At 42.0% G+C, this 20,568-nt stretch overlaps 1 protein-coding gene across 1 annotated transcript; it reads right to left on the bottom strand.

The window, feature by feature from the left end:
- Positions 1-7,905: 7,905 nt before the first annotated feature.
- On the bottom strand, positions 7,906-17,454 carry LOC133141177 (B-cell receptor CD22-like). The gene is made up of 11 exons (XM_061261614.1): positions 17,382-17,454; positions 16,792-17,148; positions 16,017-16,271; positions 15,399-15,668; positions 13,125-13,394; positions 12,660-12,929; positions 10,198-10,279; positions 9,718-9,766; positions 9,284-9,388; positions 8,818-8,942; positions 7,906-8,095 (listed from the first exon to the last, which is right to left on the bottom strand). The coding sequence occupies exons 1-11, from the start codon at positions 17,428-17,430 to the stop codon at positions 7,990-7,992; spliced, it is 1,938 nt and encodes a 645-aa protein (XP_061117598.1). The 5' UTR covers positions 17,431-17,454; the 3' UTR covers positions 7,906-7,989.
- Between the last annotated feature and the right edge of the window lie 3,114 nt (positions 17,455-20,568).

Raw genomic sequence — 20,568 nt, 5'->3', positions numbered from 1 at the left:
TAACAATGGGACAGACACTGGCAGACATAAGCTGCTGTTGCAACTTCCTGTTTAACTGCATGTAAATGATTTCCTGTACTTTATCTGAACAAAGTAATAGATGTGGATAATAGTGGAAAAGGTGTCTGAGAGAGCAAAGGCAAAAAACAAAAACTTTTAAGTGTACAACTCTCATGGCTTTTTAATTACAGGATTATTCATCAAATTCAATCAAATATAAATTTTTTACTGACAAATCACTTGTCAGAGATTCAGGCAATGTTAAAAGTTTGGCACAGTGAGGGAGAAAGAATAAGAATATTGGTGTGGTTTTCCTGCACGGTAGTTGGAACACTAGATTAAAGTAGGAGTTCTGGAGGTCTAGAATTACTTATTTGAGGAAGGAGGCTGTAGGCGCAACCCTTTGAAGTTCCATTTCGGTGAGAAGAAGAGAAGTTCCTGACTCGAGCCATTCGGTTCCATTCCACCATGACAAAAGACATGAGACCTCCAAGAGCTTTTATGTCGAAAAGTGATTTATTCTCTGACACAGAAGAAATATAACGAACTAAAAATTACGGTAGCCTAACATGAATAATAGAGATCTCCAATAGATTCTTTAACATGTATTGTTCCTAGCTATGAGACCGCTTTTCATATTAACACATGCCTACAATTCCTACGAAGCCTACGAAGCATGCGGTCAGAAAACTGTTGCTCCACCATCATCTTCTTCATTAAAAACTAGAACCCCCGTAAACATGACTGGAAATCAAACAAATGCACAAAGCCGGAATAGTGGAGCTAATAAATTATTCTGCACTTAACCATATGCAGTTATGCTAAATGTTTATGTTTATCTGTTTATCTGTTTATCAGAAAAAATGTCCCATAATCAAAACAACTAAACATTTTAAACACAAATTCAATCCATAACTAGCCTAAAACAAATAGCATATAGCTTAAATCCCATATTGTTTATTATGGCTCAAACAGAGGCCATTTGAAACAAGATATTAAACCCAGTGAACACTTTATTAGGTATTTGTTAGACTTCTTTTTCTGACTTATTGGTCTTCCTGTAGCCTAAACAATTAAAAGGTTTGTCGCATTGCGTTTTCAGAGATGGTCTTCTGCATACCACTGTTGTAATGTATGGTTATTTGCATTACTGTCACCTTCTTGTCAGCTTTGATCAGTCTGGCCCTTCTCCACTGACTTTTCTAATTAACAAGGTGTTTCTGCCCACAGAACTGCCACTCACTGGATGTTTTCTGTTTTTTGTTCAACTCTAGAGACTGTTGTGCATGAAAATTCCTGGATCTCTGACACCAACAATCATGCCACGGTCAAAATGACTGATGCTTGATGTGAACATTAACTGAAGCTTCTGACCCATATCTTTATGATTGTATGCATTGAACTGCTACCACACAATTATGTGAGTGTATAATGATTGCTGAGTAACATTAGACAAACGGAACACAAGTCAACACAATACACAATTAGTGTTTTATAGATTTATTCATGGATTTATTTATTGAGGACATGTTGCTTGACAAGTCCAGAAATTTTGGAAGGATTAAGAATGTTAAGATTACTACATCACTAAAAGTATTTGGCTGGGGTCAGATAGTAGTTGGTCGCTTGAAGGTTAGACAGTTCTGGGATAATGCACTTCCCTCCTATAATATGGTGTTGTTTCATTTCTGGCAAGCATCACAGCGGTGAAGTTCCGAAATAAAAGGTCAAATTTAAGTAGTTAACCAGTATTTTCTGTCAATGTTTTTGTAGTTCGTATTCAGCAACATAACTAATAACAACCAATGTACAAGTCTAAAGTGGCCAGTGGGCAAATCCCTTTTAAGTGCATAGGTTTTAATAAGGCATATGTCATATTTCTGTGATTAAAATGGTATAACAATGTCATTGTAACCAACAAAATCCAAGTCAAAATTAATAAGTGTGCACGGCCTTTTATATTGTAATGGGATCTGTTGTGTTCAGAGTTCAAATTCCAATCACATTCAAAATCATGTTCCAAGGTAATTTGCATACATCTGTAATTAAGGTGTATTTTCTTAAAGTTCCTTAAAGTTTTCTTGGTTATTAGGTTAAATAAAGGTTTCTTAGGGCGACATGGCTCAGGCAGTAAAAGCAGTTGTCTGGCAGTCGGAGGGTTGCCGGTTCGATCCCCCGCCTGGGCCGTGTCGAAGTGTCCCTGAGCAAGACACCTGACCCCTAAATGCTCCTGACCAGCTGTTTGGTGCCTTGCATGGCTGCCAATCACCGTTGGTGTGTGAGTGTGTGTATGAATGGGTGAATGAGAAGCATTAATTGTACAGCGCTTTGGATAAAGGCGCTATATAAATGCCAACCATTCTACCATTCCATTCATATCCTGCTGGGATAACCATCTACAGGATCTCATTGTTGAAAGGTACCAATCAGGAGAAGGGTATAGGTATTAGATGTACCATGGAACACTGTGAAGACCGTCATCAATAGGTGTAAAGAGTAATGCGCCTCCATGCCACAACGACATTGGCAAGATCAGGACATCCCTCCAAAGTTGACAGGATGAGGAGGCCTACAACAACCTTAAAGGACCAGTAAGAATACCTGTGGTCACTCCCTGCATGTGACAACATCTATTGGGTGGGGTGGCAAGATGAAAGCCATTTCTCACAAAAAAGAAATCCAATCCACCTAAATTTTCCAGAAAATACATAAAATTACCATGTGGGAAAATGTCTTATGGTCTGAAAAGACCAATGTTGAACTGCAAATATAACACAGTTCATCGCCAAAAGGCCACCATACAGACACTGAAACTGAAAGCCAAACCAAACACTGCCCATCACCAGAAGCACACCATGCTTACAGTTAAACATGTTGGTGGCAGCATCATGCTTTCGGGCTGCTTTCTACCCTTTCCAACAATGTATAATGCGTCATATTCAGGTGACAGACAGTGTAGGGATATTGCTGTGTTTGCACAACAGAATGGATATACAGACGTGTGTAATTGCAGGATTTGTAATTGCACTGGCTATCAGGGCTAATGGGGCTTTATTTAACCTAACTTTTAAATAAAGTTCAAGTATTAGGGTGAGTAATCATATTTGGAGCTCTTTTTGGACGCTTTGGGAATGTTTTATAAAAAGATACTCTTACACTCATCGAGCACTTCATTTGTAACATTTTTACTTTATTACACATACTTATTCATGCAATTATCTAATCCACCATTTGTGTGGCAGCAATGCACTGTATTCAATCATGTAGATACGTGGAATGGTTGTTCGTGGCAGACAGGGTGGTTTGAATATTTCAGAAACTGCTGATCTCCTGAGATTTTCACACATACTATTCTCTAGAGTTTGTAAAGAATGGTGCAAAAAAACAAAAACAAATCCAGTGCTGCAGACAGAAACGCCTTGTTAATGAGAGATGTCAGAGGAGAATGGCCAGACTGGTCAAAGCTGACAGGGAGATGACAGTAACTCAAATAACCACGCATTACAACAGTGATATGCAGAAGAGCATCTCTGAACACACAACACATCATAACTCTAAGTGGATAGGCTACAGCAGTAGAAGTCTAACAGTAAGTCTAATAAATACCGAATAAAGTGCTTGGTAAGTGTATATATGTGAATAAAACACAAGTGAATGTAAATTTTCTTCTGTTTTAATAGAATAAAAAAAAAATCTGATAATTTATGGGCCTGTACAAAAATATAAGCAGATGATTATTATTTGGAGATAAATGGGGATACTTGAGGACATCTGGGTGCAGTTTTGGGAAAACTGTGGAATTTGAATGCCTGTCGATATCCTTACCATATTGTGTTCACAAGTTGACATCAAGTTGGTGCATGAATATAAAGTAGTTCTGGGTTTGTCTTTGACTTAGAAATTGAGATATTCTATTTATTGAGATATTCTTTATATTGAGTTGATGTCTTATTTATAATTTTGACTTGATCACTACAGGAATCCTGTACCGTAACGGATTCCCTGAACAATCCTCTGCTGGTACCGCCGCATGTCATATCGCGCGTTGTGTGCACGTCTCACAAACTGACCAGATATCTGTAGTCATTACAGAGGTCGCAGGAATAGCTACTCTCGGGTATATCTGCTTACAGCCTATGGACCCAAGCAGACCAACATACAGTGGTGTGAAAAAGTGTTTGCCCCCTTCCTGATTTCTTATTTTTTTGCATGTTTGTCACACTTAAATGTTTCAGATCATCAAACAAATTTAAATATTAGTCAAAGACAACACAAGTAAACACAAAGTGCAGTTTTTTAAAAAAAGGTTTTTATTATTAAGGGAGAAAAAAAATCCGAACCTACCTGGCCCAGTGTGAAAAAGTGATTGCCCCCTAAACCTAATAACTGGTTGGGCCACCCTTAGCAGCAACAACTGTAATCAAGCGTTTGCGATAACTTGCAATGAGTTTCTTACAGCACTGTGGAGGAATTTTGGCCCACTCATCTTTGCAGAATTGTTGTAATTCAGCCACATTGGAGGGTTTTCGAGCATGAACCGCCTTTTTAAGGTCATGCCACAACATCTCAATAGGATTCAGGTCAGGACTTTGACTAGGCCACTCCAAAGTCTTCATTTTGTTTTTCTTCAGCCATTCAGAGGTGGACTTGCTGGTGTGTTTTGGATCATTGTCCTGCTGCAGAACCCAAGTTCGTTTCAGCTTGAGGTCACGAACAGATGGCCGGACATTCTCCTTCAGGATTTTTTGGTAGACAGCAGAATTCATGGTTCCATTTATCACAGCAAGTCTTCCAGGTCCTGAAGCAGCAAAACAGCTCCAGACCATCACACTACCACCACCATATTTTACTGTTGGTATGATGTTCTTTTTCTGAAATGCGGTGTTACTTTTACGCCAGATGTAATGCGACACACACCTTCCAAAAAGTTCAACTTTTGTCTCGTCAGACCACAGAGTATTTTCCCAAAAGTCTTGGGGAACATCAAGATGTTTTCTGCCAAAATTGAGACTTAATGTTCTTTTTGCTCAGCAGTGGTTTTCGTCTTGGAACTCTGCCATGCAGGCCATTTTTGCCCAGTCTCTTTCTTATGGTGGAGTCATGGACACTGACCTTAACTGAGGCAAGTGAGGCCTGCAGTTCTTTGGATGTTGTTGTGGGGTCTTTTGTGACCTCTTGGATGAGTCGTCGCTGCGCTCTTGGGGTAATTTTGGTCGGCCGGCCACTCCTGGGAAGGTTCACCACTGTTCCATGTTTTCGCCATTTGTGGATAATGGCTCTCACTGTGGTTCACTGGAGTCCCAAAGCTTTAGAAATGGCTTTATAACCTTTTCCAGACTGATAGATCTCAATTACTTTCTTTCTCATTTGTTCCTGAATTTCTTTAGATCTCGGCATGATGTCTAGCTTTTGAGGATCATTTGGTCTACTTCATTTGTCAGGCAGGTCCTATTTAAGTGATTTCTTGATTGAGAACAGGTGTGGCAGTAATCAGGCCTGGATGTGGCTAGAGAAATTGAACTCAGGTTTGATAAACCACAGTTAAGTAATGTTTTAACAGGGGGGGGCAATCACTTTTTCACACAGGGCCATGTAGGTTTGGATTTTTTTTCTCCCTTAATAATAAAAACCTTCATTTAAAAACTGCATTTTGTGTTTACTTGTGTTGTCTTTGACTAATATTTAAATGTGTTTGATGATCTGAAACATTTAAGTGTGACAAACATGCAAAAAAATAAGAAATCAGGACAAACACTTTTTCACACCACTGTAAATTGAATTCAATTGTACACATCTCACCTTAATTTATGTATTCAGGATTCAAACTGTGTAATGCATTATAAGTAATTATTAATTTCCTAAAGTCCATTCTAAAATGTATCATCAGCAAATGTTGGGATGCTAAAACTATAATAATGTGTAATATAGTGTTCTCAGGTTTGTTCTTCGTATGAAGTTTGAAGTTTGGCTGAAGCTCTATGACAAGTATACAAAACATTGCAGTCGTCTAGTCATTACGAAGCAAAGGCATAAATAATCTTTTCATCCCAAAAAGATAGTGCAGATATTATTTAGCTATATTTCTAAGATGAAAATAACATGACTGAACAAGCAAATCTTTTTATCTGTTGTTAAAAATTTAGATTTGTATCAAATATCACACCTTGGCTTGGTGTGATAGAGGGCCCAGAGCTGCCTGAATCTCATTCATTCATTCATTATCCTAACCTGCTTATCCTGAACAGGGTTGCAGGGGGGCTGGAGCCTATCCCAGCATACATTGGGCAAAAGGCAGGAATACACCCTGGACAGATCACCAGTCCATCACAGGGCACACACACCATTCACTTGCACACTCATACCTGTGGGCAATTTAGACTCTCCAATCAGCCTAACCTGCATGTCTTTGGACTGTGGGAGGAAACCCATGCAGACATGGGGAGAACATGCAATCATCGTACAGAGAGGCCCCGGCCGACGGGGATTCGAACCCAGGACCTCCTTGCTATGAGGCAAATATGCCTAGGGCCAATAATAACGATTTAAGTTTAACTGAAAGAATTTTTGAATATCCACCAGACAGTCGTTCCAAACATCCAATTTATAAAAATTAGTTTTACAGATAGGTACAGCTTGGCTAACAATAAAAGGATGCTGTGTATCATGCTGATGAATAATATGGCCCAAAGGGCCCAAACATATATATTGTATTTAGAAAATAAAATTGGCCCAAGTATGGAGCCCTGGGGAATACCAAGCTATTTAAAATAAAAAGGAAATCAGGACCAGCAACATTGCTTTAATGAGTCAAGTGGGGATTTCTAGGGCATTTGAGGAGTGTTTCATGTGTGACACAATATCTTATCCCTAGGTGTGGTGTTCAGTAGATTAGCGCCTTGGAAAAGTACCTCAATAAAATTAACAGCAAAGTATCTTATATCTAATATGATCAATATTTTCACAAAGAAACTTGGAAAGGATATAAGGAGATACCAGTAGGGTACCAGTAGGTGGAGCATTTACAAAGCGATCAATCATACAAAGTTGTGACGATTTGCAGTGATTAAATCAGTAGTGCCTGGAGCAAGGAGGCAGTCCAAAGACATGCAGGTTAGGCTGATTGGAGAGTCTAAATTGCCCGTAGGTATGAGTGTGTGAGTGAATGGTGTATGTGCCCTGCGATGGACTGGCAACCTGTCCAGGGTGTATTCCTGCCTTTCGCCCAATGTATGCTGGGATAGGCTCCAGCCCCCCTGCAAACCCTGATCAGGATAAGCAGGTTAGGATAATGAATGAATGAATGAATGAATGAATGAATGAATGAATGAATGAATAAATCAGTAGTATTGACCTTGCATCTTTAACATTCAATAAGGCTGTTAAAGATGCAAGGTCACTACTACTGATTTATTCATTCATTCATTCATTCATTCATTCATTATCCTAACCTGGACTTGCAGTTTTCTCCTCTTGCATTCATGTGCTTAAATCAACTGAATTTTTCTATACAGTTTGTACATTTTTAAAAATAACGATTGACCTTATACTTTGGGCCATTCTGAATCAATCCTCAGCTCCTGAATATATGAAAACTAAAATTTGTGCAGCATCGATTGGATAGAGGTCTCTATGGGTTCAACCAGACAGCAGAAGGACAGGGCAATTCTTTATTTTGTGAGAAGAGATCATCTGTGTGAAGTTATCAGTCAGACAGTAAAGGGCATGTCTAGTGCAAGATGCCTATTCCCTATTTTGACCCACTGGATTTAAACCGTAATAAAACAATTGTTTTTTTTTGTTTTTTTTGGGGGGGGGGGGGGGGGGGGTTCCCTTTCACAAACAATCACTAAAATATAAAATGAATGTGCCAGATTCTTGTTGTGGAGAAAAGGACAAGGACAGGTCTCTGTTTGGCCACATGGCTTTCACACTTTAATGAACAAATGAACAGTACATTGCAAAGAGCACTATTTATTTACTGCTATTAATCTATAAATGATTGCGCCTGGCCACGGGCGTGTAGATGACATCAGAGGCGTTTCTAGGCTCGTTCGCTCTGTCTGGTGGTGTGTTTGTGGCAGGATCTTGGCCCTGGCTGAAAGATATGAAATGGAGAAATGTCTTTTAGATGTTATGCCATTATTAAGACATGCTCTGCACTCCGTAGCAATCACTTATCAGAACCTATACACCAGCCAGACCCCTCCAAAAGCAGAGTTTCTGACCACTTTCAAGCGCAGAATGAAGACTCATCTCTTCAGGCTCTTGAGGCATTCTTCAAGGGTTCAAATTGTATCTATATGCTCATGCTAGGACTCATCGCACTCATCGCACTTGACCCTGTGTTCGATTTGCACTTCATTGTATGTCGCTCTGAATAAGAGCGTCTACTAAATGCCTGCAATGTACTGTAATGTAATGTAATGTAACGTAATTCAGAAAATTACAAAATTATTAAATTGCTACCCATGAAAAAGATCTGCACAACTTTCATATGCTGGAGGTATTGCTCAACGTCCAGGAACTTTTTTTTCATTATAACTATGACCATACCTCAACAAAGACAGTGTCCACATTTGCCTGCTCAGACACCCAAACCACATGCAAATTCCTTTTACGTAATGGAGCCACACACAAAGGGGAATTTCAGAATCTTGTTTGAGCAGAGCTTAGAGCCAACTTCCTTATTTTTCTGCTATTTTTTTCCAAACCAAAATTTCTAAAGAAGGATGATAAACAGTAATTTAAAACACTTCTTCTTCTTTTTTTTTTACTAAAATGGATCCGACCATGCCTACCCTGTCTGCCCTGCCTCACCTGGGCCTCTGGGAGAAGTGAACCGTGATGTAGTTGAGAGGGCTGTCGGCCTCCGGGTCATGACTCACATCCTTCATGGGGACGATGCAGGGATGCACATTCTCGTACACGTCCTCTGGCTCCTCCTGCATCAACATGTACCATCACGGTATTAAAGCAGGGGTGTTCAGTCTTATCCCAAAAGGCCACTGAGGCTGCATGTTTTTGTTTTAGCACCTGCTTCAACCAATAAACCAATTATGGTTTCTGATCACAACCTAATGTAGAATCAAGTGCCGCCATTAATAATGGTATTCAAATGATAAAAGGCTTCAGCACAAGCAGTGCATTACCGTAAACAGACACAACTGAGGTAATGTTTGCTTTCATCTTTCGTTTATTCCCCATTTTATGGGCTGTGCAAAGAGCATCTAGTAGCCAGCAGTTTAGCGCCCTCTTGTGACGGAACTTGGAAGTGTTTCCTTACTGGTATGTCTGTCATCTTTGTGGGTCTCACTTGAAATGTCTCTTGAAGCGTCTCAAGAAACAAAGTGTCACCCGACGATGAGGATCTCCGGTGCATTAGCTCCACCTAAAAACACAGCATTCAGTGAGCAAAAGCAATGAGAAGCAGCCACACTGCAATAAGCCATTTTGAAAACTAGCTCAGGACAAATGAGGTAAATCTGGCCAACTAATCATCCCCTACATGTGAGTGGCTACAAAATGAGCACAAAATTCCCCATGCACTTCATGCCCAGCTCAGATGACTTACCTGATTAAATAAAGGTAACATAATAAAAATGTTCCTCCTGGCTGGCTTATGACTCAAAGAAGAACATGACACTAACACAGATAGCGCTGTAGAAAGCAGAGTAGCATAGTGCAAGCACCTAATATCATAGGTACAATTCAAATCACCTCTTTGTCTTCTTCCACCGTCTCAGTGTCGACCCTGTGCATGTTCTTACTGGAGGAAACAAAAGGAGGGTCAGTGTCTATGCAGACCTGAGGTAAGGCTAGAACACAGGCAATTGTTTTTAGTTGGTCATTTGGAGGAAAGAGCTACCCCATACGGAAATCTGATACAATATGGACATGAACACTCACTGAGCACTTTAATAGGTATTCATTAGACTTATTGGTCTTCTGCTGCTGTAGCTTATCCAGTTAGAGGTTTGATGCGTTGTGTGTTCAGAGATGCTCTTCTGCATACCACTGTGGTTGTTTGCGTTACTGTCACCTTCCCGTCAGCTTTGACCAGTCTGGCCCTTCTCCTTTGACCTCTCTCATTAACAATGCGTTTTTCCCGCAGACCTGCTGCTCACTGGATGTTTGGGGAATGCTGTGACAGGCACCGCCGTCAGTGTGACACAGCATCACAGGAAGGCGGTGTCCTACCTTATCATCACCATCACAGTGAGTGTAATGAGGCTGGCGGACACGCCCACAGCAGAGGCCAGGGCGATCACCTTCAGCCTGCCTGTCAATCAGAAACAAGACACGCCCGTTAGTCTGAAAATGACATCGCATCATTAGGATGCGAAGGCGATAACCGCCATCTCGGTTAACATGCAGTGCCCGCCATAATGTTTGGGACAAAAACCCATCATGTATTTTATTTGCCTCTGTACTCCACAATTTGAGATTTGTAAAAAAAAAAATGTTTAAATTACATTATTCAATCATTATTATTATTAATATTATTATTATTATTATTATTATTATTATTAGCAGTGTTTATACGTACGTATAACACCATAATGTTTGGACCACAGCAATGTTATGTGAATGAAAGTCGTTATGTTTAGTATTTGGTTGTATATCCTTGCATGCCATGACTTCCTGATGTCTGTGACCTATCAACATCATCAGAGTCTGGATATCATATTTTCAGGTTGTCCTACAAGCGATACTAAAACTCTGTGCATTTGAATGGATCTCTTTGGAAATTGGGAGGTGGGACTAGATTCAGCTGTAAATTATGCTGATACAGTAGGGAACACATTAGTTGGCTAAATGGCTTTAAGTCATCAAGGGCGTAAGGTATCAAATGAGCCTCAAACCACTGTGCTGCTGCCATGTATGCAGTGGATACGAAAAAATAAATGTTTCTCCTGACAATTTTTCCTGTTGAACTGAATGGAAACAATATTCAGCAGAAACAGTGATTTCAAATCACAATGAAACAATCTACTGAATCTCTGGCAGGAGCAGGTGGTTTGAGGCAAGATGGGGCTAAATTACCTGTTCTAATCATGAAATATTTATATTTTCTCACATTCTGATATGATAGATTAGAAGCTATAACCCAAGCATTATACGGCCAAGTTATTAGTTGCCACATTATATCATATCTGGGTCAAATACATAATTGTTTTGGATTTAAATCCCTTTCTGTGCTTTACTGAGCTTATCTGGTGTCTTGGAAACTATGTACTAAATACTCTCAAAAAGGGCAGACCCCACACTTTGGTCCTCTTTGTCGGCTCAATTGCACTAGGGAACATCAGCTAAGCACAGAAAAGGTTTTGAATCGAAAGACAATGATGTATTCGACCCAGGTATGCACAAAACTATAGCCCTCTGCTGCCCCCTTGTGGATACACTATACACTGCAGCGGCCTGAGCCCACTGGCAGAGCGCAGACGTCCTACCGCACAGAGAAACAGTGAAGAGGAAAGGAGGGGTTAGAAAGGCAGGCAAGGAGTCAGGGACTACGTCTTTTACAGAGCTTCAGTCATGACCACTCAAGTGCAGTAAAATAGGTAATGGAAAATTAGGTCAATGTCAGTTTGATTGACAGATGACCCCAGAGAAGCTTCTGAACATTGACTGCAACCATGCTGTCAAGCAGAACATTCATGTTTTAAAATATTCATGGTAAATGGTTGGCATTTCTGTAGCACCTTTACCCAAAAGGCTGTACAATTGCTGATTCTCATTCACACACTCACCAATGACAATTGGCAGCCACGCAAGGCACCCAACAGCTCGTCGGGACACATCGACACACCCAGGGCGGGATCAAACCGGCAACGCCCCAACTTACCGCCTGAGCCAATGTCACCCATGTAACTAAAAGGCTGCTCCTCATTCAAAGGTTTGAAGGAATTTGGACTTAGTGACTGACCGGAATTATATCCAGAGCTTAATTAAAAATTATTTTTGCAATGTTGTCCGATGGCATCTTATAATACTGTAAAATGGAGAAAACATTACACATACGGCACGGGCAATATCATTAAGCCACGATGGTACATGGTTTCTCACAGAATCGTAGCTACAGACTTCCAATGCACCAGCACACATCTGGAATAGTGCTGACTGCAGCGCACTCTTCACAGGGTTTCACGTTCAGCAGCTGATCGATACGACTGCTCACTTGATTCCCTCGCCCTGTGACCTGTTTCAAACCGGTCCCTCTCCTGGACTAACACAGGGACCTTGTTGACTGACTCTTGGAGCATGCGGTCAGGATATGCAACCGTATTATACCAAAAATGCTAATACGCTAATTAAATTTAAATTTGCATTTACATGGCATTCAGTTGTTCAGTTGTAGTTTGCACAGCACTGAACATGACACACCCTTAGAGGCAGAAAAATGAATTGATGTGAATTTACATCATAAATTTTTCATTTATTTTTCATATTTTCTTTACACATGCATAACATGCATTGTGAAAACAAAAGTTAATGACCTCTCATACACAGTTTTATTCTTGGCGGATTTTCACAAAATCCCAGTAAAATGTCAAAATGATGTAGTAACCGATAACCCTGCAAACCCCACCTCCAACCGTGTCAGGACCGCGAAAAGCGCTCAAGCAACGCGGTGCCTCCCTCCGCCCCCCGCCTACCTCGTACCCGGACGGTGAGGACGGGCGAGCTGTGGGTTCCGATCCGGTTTCGGGCCTCGCAGAAGTAGCGCCCTCCCTCCCGGGGGCTGACCTCAGCGATGGTGTAGCTGGGGCCCGATCGGGTTACCCATGCCTCAGCGTCATCGACCCTGAACCAGGTGTAGTTCTCCACCGCAGGGTTGGCGCTGCTGCTGCAGATCAGGGTCACCGATGTGCCCGCGTCGATTTCGCTGGAGGGGCGCGCTGACACCGACGTGTTCCTGGGGGCGTCTGAAAGAGACGTCCAGACATGTTCAGCGCAACTGGGAAAGCCAGGGACGGTACTTTTGGAAGCAAAACACGGACGTGAGGGAGAAGATTCTTATAACCTGAGCTCCTCACACCTCCGCACAATGGCGTAATGTAGCGTAAAGGCCAGCGAACTAGTTTATATTCACAGGCGGAGCACACTGGTTGTACACTCACACAGCACTGGCAGAAGGACCGGGCTGGAGGGTTCCTGTCCCAGGGGGCTCCAGGCGGTGCAGTAGTACTGACCGCCCTGATGCGCTCGAATGCTGGGGAAGCTGAGATTCTGCATGGTGCCCCTGCTCCAGGAGCGCGCCCCAGCCGTCTGGTACCAGGCGTACCTGTCCACCGCCGGGTTGGCATTACTGCGGCAGGTCAGGGTCACGGAACAGCCCTCTGTGATGTCGCCGCCCGGGCTGATTAAGACCTGGGTTCCCGTCGGAGCGTCTGAAGGATACCACACAGACAGACATCTCTGAGACTGAAAGAGCACCACCTCCTCATAAAGGCACAAGTGGTGGCACTACAGTGGCCACGGGTCCACCAAAGGCAAATTATGTGGCCGCATGTTCACTAAAGGCCAATTCAGTGGCCACGGGTTCACTAAAGGCAAATTATGTGGCCGCATGTTCACTAAAGGCCAATTCAGTGGCCACGGGTTCACTAAAGGTCAATTCAGAGGCCACGGGTTCACCAAAGGCAAATTATGTGGCCGCATGTTCACTAAAGGCCAATTCAGTGGCCACGGGTTCACTAAAGGTCAATTCAGCAGTCCTCAGTTCTGCTCTTAGAGGACCGCAGGGTGTGCTGTTTCTGGAAATACCTCTCAGCCTGGTCTAAATTGGCAGTAGAATTTAAACGTAATCTCCACTGGAAAACCACTGGAAAACATGAACTTAAAATAATCTCTCTCAATTGTTTAAAAGTTCTTTTTTTGTTTTTTCTAATAAAATCACTTTGTTTGGGATGCAGTTCTCATGGTTTGCGTTTAACACATTTCCATTAACCCTAATGCCTTGGTTTCAAATCAAAGCATTGACTGATAAAACTAGACCCTCAGATATAACCCAACAACTATAACCTGCAACATCAAAACTCTGATAGCCAAGAGCCGGCAATGCCATAATTCATTACTCTTTTCTGTCATAGGCTTCAGCTTTTTTTTAAAGAACATGAAAAAGAATGGTATTTTGAAGCAGGAACCAAAGGCCTGTAGCGTAGTGGGTAAGGTGCAGGACTGGGACATGCAAGGTCAGTGGTTAAAATCCCGGTGTAGCCACAATACAATCCACACAGCCATTGGGCCCTTGAGCAAGGCCCCTAACCCTGCATTGCTCAAGGGGAGGATTGCCTCCTGCTTAGTCTAGTCAACTGTATGTCGCTCAGGATAAGAGCGTCTGCCAAATGCCAATAATGTAATGTAATGTAATGTTTTTTTTTCAGTGAAGGATCCCTTTAAGGAGAAAACAAAACCCAGCAAATCCCAAGACTGAGAATGGCAGTGGGCAATGCTATGGACCGACATGGTGAAATCTTGTGAGGTTTGTCATCTGGTATCAAGGGTCAAATGTCTGGCATGGCTATGTATAACAGTTATTTCACAAGAATGAATGACTTACAGCACACTTAAACAAATGACCAACTCTTCACTAGGAAGGTTCTCTTACCGACTCATAAATGGTTCATGCTGCTCCTGTCATTAGGGTTGTGCACAAAATGAAAATTTTGCCTTCTTTACTTCTTTGAGCTTTTAACAATTTCCCTGACTCACCCAAGATGAAAGTCTGAGCTACGATAAATACTATATTGTGAATAGAATGCTATTGTTATTTTATTTATGTGGTTCTAACACTAATCTCTTGAATATAGGAGAGAGACAAGCATATATACTGAAAACCTCAATTAGGGCTCAATAGGATTCATTTCTTAACTTAAACTTCAAACTTGGTGAGATTGTTTCTGAAACATGACTCAATTTTCTCCAAGAGTGACTATTTCAGTCCATTTCTCTATTTTGTTGGCCTCTGTATGTACCGAGTCATGTTTTCTTACAGTTTGAACAGCTTGCCAGGCCATGTTGAAGAGGAAGAGATGCTGGCGGTACTCAAGTTCAGTTTGCATGTTCTCCCTGTGTCTGCGTGGGTTTCCTCCGGGTACTCCGGTTTCCTCCCACAGTCCAAAGACATGCAGGTTAGGCTGATTGGAGAGTCTAAATTGCCCAAAGGTATGAGTGTGTGAGTGAATGGTGTGTGCGCCCTGCGATGGACTGGCGACCTGTCCAGGGTGTATTCCTGCCTTTTGCCCGATGTATGCTGGGATAGGCTCCAGCGACCCTGTTCAGGATAAGCGGGTTAAGATGATGGATGGATGGATGTTTTAACGGTGTGATTTTTCAGACTGTAAAAAGCAGTGGGACATGAAGCCAAGGTCAAACAGGACGCAGATACATACAGGTGACATTGAGCAGGACGGGCTTGGACCTCTCGAAGCCCAGGGAGTTCCTGGCCACGCAGTGGTACAGGCCGAAGTCAGAGGGCCCGGCCTTCCACAGCCGGAGCTGGGGCTGGAAGCTGTGGGGAACACTGCTGCTCTCTCGGTCCTTAAACCAGGCGTAGCTCTCCACTGGAGGGTCAGCGCTGCTGCTGCAGGTCAGGGTGACCGAGCGGCCCGCCATAATCGCACCCGACTGGCTGACCGTGACCGAGGTCGACCGCGGAGCATCTGGCATGGCGACAGAGAAGAGTTCAGGAAATAACCCGAAAAATAAAGCTCCATTACTAAGTCCTTCATTAGCCAAAGGTAAGCTCTGTCTGTATTTCCTGTGCAGAGCTACTGTAAAGCTAGGTTTATGTACTGTATGTGCGTAATTAGGCTAATTAATGAACTTATTGAAGGTCAGAGCTGTCTGCCTTCCCACAGTGAACCTACTGGAAAGTGAGGATCTGTATTACTGACATGAAAACTGTCATCTGCGTTTAGTCACAAACTCACTGCTTCTACAAACTATGGTTCAATGTATTTCAGTAAATGTAACTGTTGTAACTACATTTAAAAACGGACTTTACTTACGGCCAACAGCCAGAGTGACACCCGGGGACTGTATCCTCTGAGAGGGAATACGACAGGTGAAGGTGCCAGCAAGTTGTGGGTCAAAGTTATTGATCATGAACCAGTTATTGGCCGGCCCGAGGTTCAGGCCGTTCCTGTAGAGGGCGAACGTCTTCCCTGGGGCCGCACACCCCCGAGCTGTGCACCTCAGATAGACCGTCTCTCCGGACGCAAACCTGTTCTCGGTTCTAGCTGGATGGACGTCCACTTGGAGCTCTGCAACAAATGCACGGGCATTGTAAAAAAATGTAAGGGGGGAAAAAATTGCATTTTGTTGTTCAAGTCAAGCAAGGAACTAATCAAATGTGCATAAGTAAATATGCCTGTACTACAATACATTCAATTCAAATGGAAAAAAAAATTATTGCTTATTGTAATGTAGTATAATGTAGTCCTGTGGTTTTATATTAATGTCATGCATTTAATTGTTTTATTGTCGCTTTTGTTAAGCACTTTGAGATCATCTCTGTATGATGAAGTGTTATACAAATGAAATGTATTATTATAATATTCGATTTTTTTTATTTTTTTTATCATATAATGGTCTCATACAGTCATACTACTATGTAGAACAACACATTTAACACTCTTACCCAGAACAATTTATACAGCTTTCATTTATTTTTGATTTACATAAATCTTGGGTATGATGCCAGTGCCACAGCCAGGAATCGAACCTGCAACGTTAGAATTATAAACCCAATTCGTTACATAGTATGCTACAAAAAGACTCTACCTGTAATAGAAAGGGTCGCCGCATCGGCCGAGGTCCATTTGCCTTGCCACCGGTCTGTCTCAAACCTAAAGTAGTACAGTCCGCTGTCCGTGCTCCTGATGTTAGTGATCTGTAGATTGCACGTCTTGTAGCTACCTGTGTATCGGGTCCTGCCCTTGTAGGTAGGGCTCACCACGTTCTGGTCGGTGTGAATTACGTATTCCCTTTTGCCATCCGCAGTGAGGCGGAACCACATCACTGTCTTTATGCTGAACCCACCGGGATATTCGTACCTACAGGGTATCGTAGTTGTTGTTCCAGCCCAAACGCATGACTCTTTCGTGGGAAAGGACACCGACCACACATTTCCCAAAACCGCTGAGAACACAAGTAGAAATACCAGTGATAACTAGGATCAGTTTGTGTAACACATCCTGCCTGAAGAGCAGGGGACACTAGTCATTTGGCTGATACCTGCAAATAATAGCCAATCAATATATTATAAATAACTTGCGTGCAATTCAAGGACGTCTGGGTGACTTCTGAAAGGGATCACAAGAGGAACCCAAGCAAATGGAACAAGTCCGTCATAAACCAAATAAAACACTTACCTGGCAAAGCCACGCAGAAAATGCTAAACACAAACGCAGCTTTCAACATTTTTGCTTTCGGGAATAAAGCGACAATACACTAATATAAAAACATAGATGAGACAGCAGAGCAGTCTAGAAAATCCCTTCAAAATGAGGTTGAACGACAATGCATCTTCGCGTTAGATAACGATACACTTAAGGCACGTTAAATTGACTTTTCCCTATGGTCCAAATAGTTGTCCGCGAATGCAGACTGCGACTGACGTGCAGAGCACAAGTAGCTTCACATCGTTCCAAGTCAAGGGAGAGGAAGTGGAGAAGTTGTCCACTTGCTCCATCACGTTTCCTGCTCAGACCGTCTGTGACAAGAGAAACTTGACACAGCTCCAGCAAACTGCACTGGCGACGCTATGAATCCTCGTGGGTGATATTACCTCGTGCTTACAACCTAAATGCAACTTCATGTAATCCTACTTTCGGCCCCCGCGCATAGGGAACCACTTTTTTATTTATTTATTGATATTACATTGCTTACATAATACATGTATTATACCGAAACGGATTGGATTTTGAAATACAGTACTGTGCAAAAGTCTTAGGCACCTGTATAAAATTATGTATAGAGAAGATTCTTTCAAAAATAATTCAATGAAAGGTCCTAAATTAACATACTATACATTTTACATTACATTTGAGTAATTTGGCAGAATATTACAGAAATATTTTTCGGCGTTAAAACTGCATCACTTCTCTGAGATTGCCAAAACTGTTCTGCAGTTCTATAAGACAATCAGCAGGGAGGTTGTTCCAAGAACTTGCCACAGTTCTTCTGCAGACTTTGGATGGCTCCTTGCTCCTGATCTCAGACAGCTTTGATCAACTTTTTATGCAAAAAGTAGTCAATTGCTTACAGTAATATGTTCCTGTAAAGGGTGCCTAAGACTTCTGCACAGTGCTGTACGTCTGTTGTAACCGGTAGGGGGCAGTGTGAGACAGGGCGTGTTGCTTCAGGAAGTTTGACCGTTGTTGAGTTGCCGTCTGTGAGTGAGGTTGGTGGTTAATCACGACTCGTCTTCTCCCTTTCATTTCTTTAATACAGGTTGGCAGTCTACGCGCATTAAATATTACCAAATACCATAACAACGTGTTTATCCAACTGTGTATTACCTGAAAGGGGATTACCATGTTTCTCATGTTGTTTGAAGGCCTAATAGACTTGCGTAGGCCACCGCAAGCATGTTAGGCTAGTCTTCAAGGAATCCGAATGTTCTGGATAAAAAAATAAATTTGTTGCTGCACAGACGCACCCTCTCCCGGTGTTTATAGTCCTTAAATTCGGGTTTGAAAAGATGCAGTTGAAGGGCCGGCACAACTAAAACATTGTATAACCTTACAATAATTCAAGCTCATTGGTTGAAAATTGGTTCTAATTGCTACAGCCAATGGCGTTTCAACGTCAGCGTGTTTACTGAGAAGGGGGAGGGATAAAAGTGTTGTGGTTTGAAGGTGTTTGTGCTGCTATTCCTCACTTGACCGTTAGAAGTCCGAAATTACCTATTGTACCTTTAACATTTTATTTATTCTTTTTTTTCTCGTACCGAAGTTTCTACTAATTTCCGGGTAATTGTTGGGTGGACTACCCCATTAATTAAAAGGTACTAGGATCAATATTTACCCCCACACAGTCAAACAACAATACAGGAAATGCTTCTGTTATAGCTTAATGTTCTGTAATCTTCTGCTGACACTATTGAAAACAAATGGAACTTCGGCAAGCGTCTTATAGTATGTTTTACTCATTGTGCTAAATATATAGTTCTTTATTCAGAATTTTAATGTCATTTGATAACATTTTTTTAATTTCGATTTTATGTAATTTTATCAGGTGACAGATTTCTTGTTGAATTTTAAAGGCCAGTTTAACCTGGGAAAAGTAAACAATCTTATATATTCTTAGTTGTGTACAAGCCGTGACAAAAGGAATGTAACGGGAAGACTATCGGCGACCAAGCACAGACTCACAAATGGCAGAATAGGTAGATCCATTAAACAAAGTCGTACAGTCCAGGTTCAAACAGTAGCAATACAGACAAGGCGGTTCATAGTGATTGGCCAGGTGATGGTCAGAAGCCAGACAGACTGGGCAATGCTGAGCAGGCAATACGTGGTGCAGAGCGACTGAGGGTCAGAACCAGGAAGTCAGTCCGATGGGGCAGGAACGGGGAAGGAGCTGGGAGGAGGAGAGGAGGCTGAGGGCGGGAGACAGGATGGGATTCGGGAACTGGGAACACAGGAGCAGGTAACAGGAAAAACCTCTGGAGAGTATGGCGAGGTGAGGGTGATTCCATATTAAGACACATAACAGGTGCGGGTGGGTATGACTGGGAAACAGACTCAGGGCAAATATAAAAGCAGGAAAAGGAACACGGACTTAGAAAATACATGGAGATTAAATATGAAACAGAGGCACGGGATGTGAGTTAATTTATTAAACAAAGGTAATTTGTGCATGTATGTATATATAAGTAAATATGATGTGAAATGTCCAGAACAAAAAGAAAATCAACTTAGGGAAAAGTAACACTGCAGAAGAGAGGAAAGAGGTAACAGTGAGCAGAAGGTACAAAGTCCTGCCCAGGGCTGTAACAGTTGCTTTAAAAATCTAAAAAAATATATAAAATAAAAACATTCAAAATTGGCTATTGGATTCAGCGGATTTTGCTGTAAAAATCTGCATATGAAATCGGCCACAAAAAGTCTTGATTTGGTGCACCCCTAGCTACCTAATAGAAATAGCTGCAGGGGGCTACAGCACTGAGCACATAATCAGCCAATGTTATTACTGTGCCTCTGTCATGAGTGGTAGCAGGGGTGGGGTGCAGGCTTTGCTGCAAATAAAAATCGTCTGGTGCATCCAGGGCTTGGAAATAACGGGTCATTTTTTTAATAAAATTTTATTTATCTAATTTTTGATAAAAAGTATAGTACTGTGCAGAAGTCTTAGGCACTATATATATATATATAATGGGCGGCACGGATGGTGCAGTGGGTAGCACTGCCGCCTCACAGCAAGGAGGTCCTGGGTTCGAATCCCCGTCGGCCGGGGCCTCTCTGTGCGGAGTTTGCATGTTCTCCCCGTGTCTGCGTGGGTTTCCTCCGGGTACTCCGGTTTCCTCCCACAGTCCAAAGACATGCACGTTAGGCT

Source organism: Conger conger, chromosome 1 (genome assembly GCF_963514075.1).
Source record: "Conger conger chromosome 1, fConCon1.1, whole genome shotgun sequence".
NCBI classification, from domain to species: domain Eukaryota; kingdom Metazoa; phylum Chordata; class Actinopteri; order Anguilliformes; family Congridae; genus Conger; species Conger conger.
Note: the sequence above shows the minus strand (reverse complement) of the source record. Positions and strands in the feature narration are given on the sequence as shown.

Coding starts and splice junctions, on each gene's coding strand:
- LOC133141177 (XM_061261614.1), bottom strand. CDS start 17,430: ATGTTGAAAGCTGCGTTTGTGTTTAGCATTTTCTGCGTGGCTTTGCCA. Junction 13,395..15,398: donor CGTCCTGCTCAATGTCACCT/GTATGTATCTGC, acceptor GGTATCCTTCAG/ACGCTCCGACGGGAACCCAG. Junction 10,280..12,659: donor CCTCACCGTCCGGGTACGAG/GTAGGCGGGGGG, acceptor TCTGATTGACAG/GCAGGCTGAAGGTGATCGCC.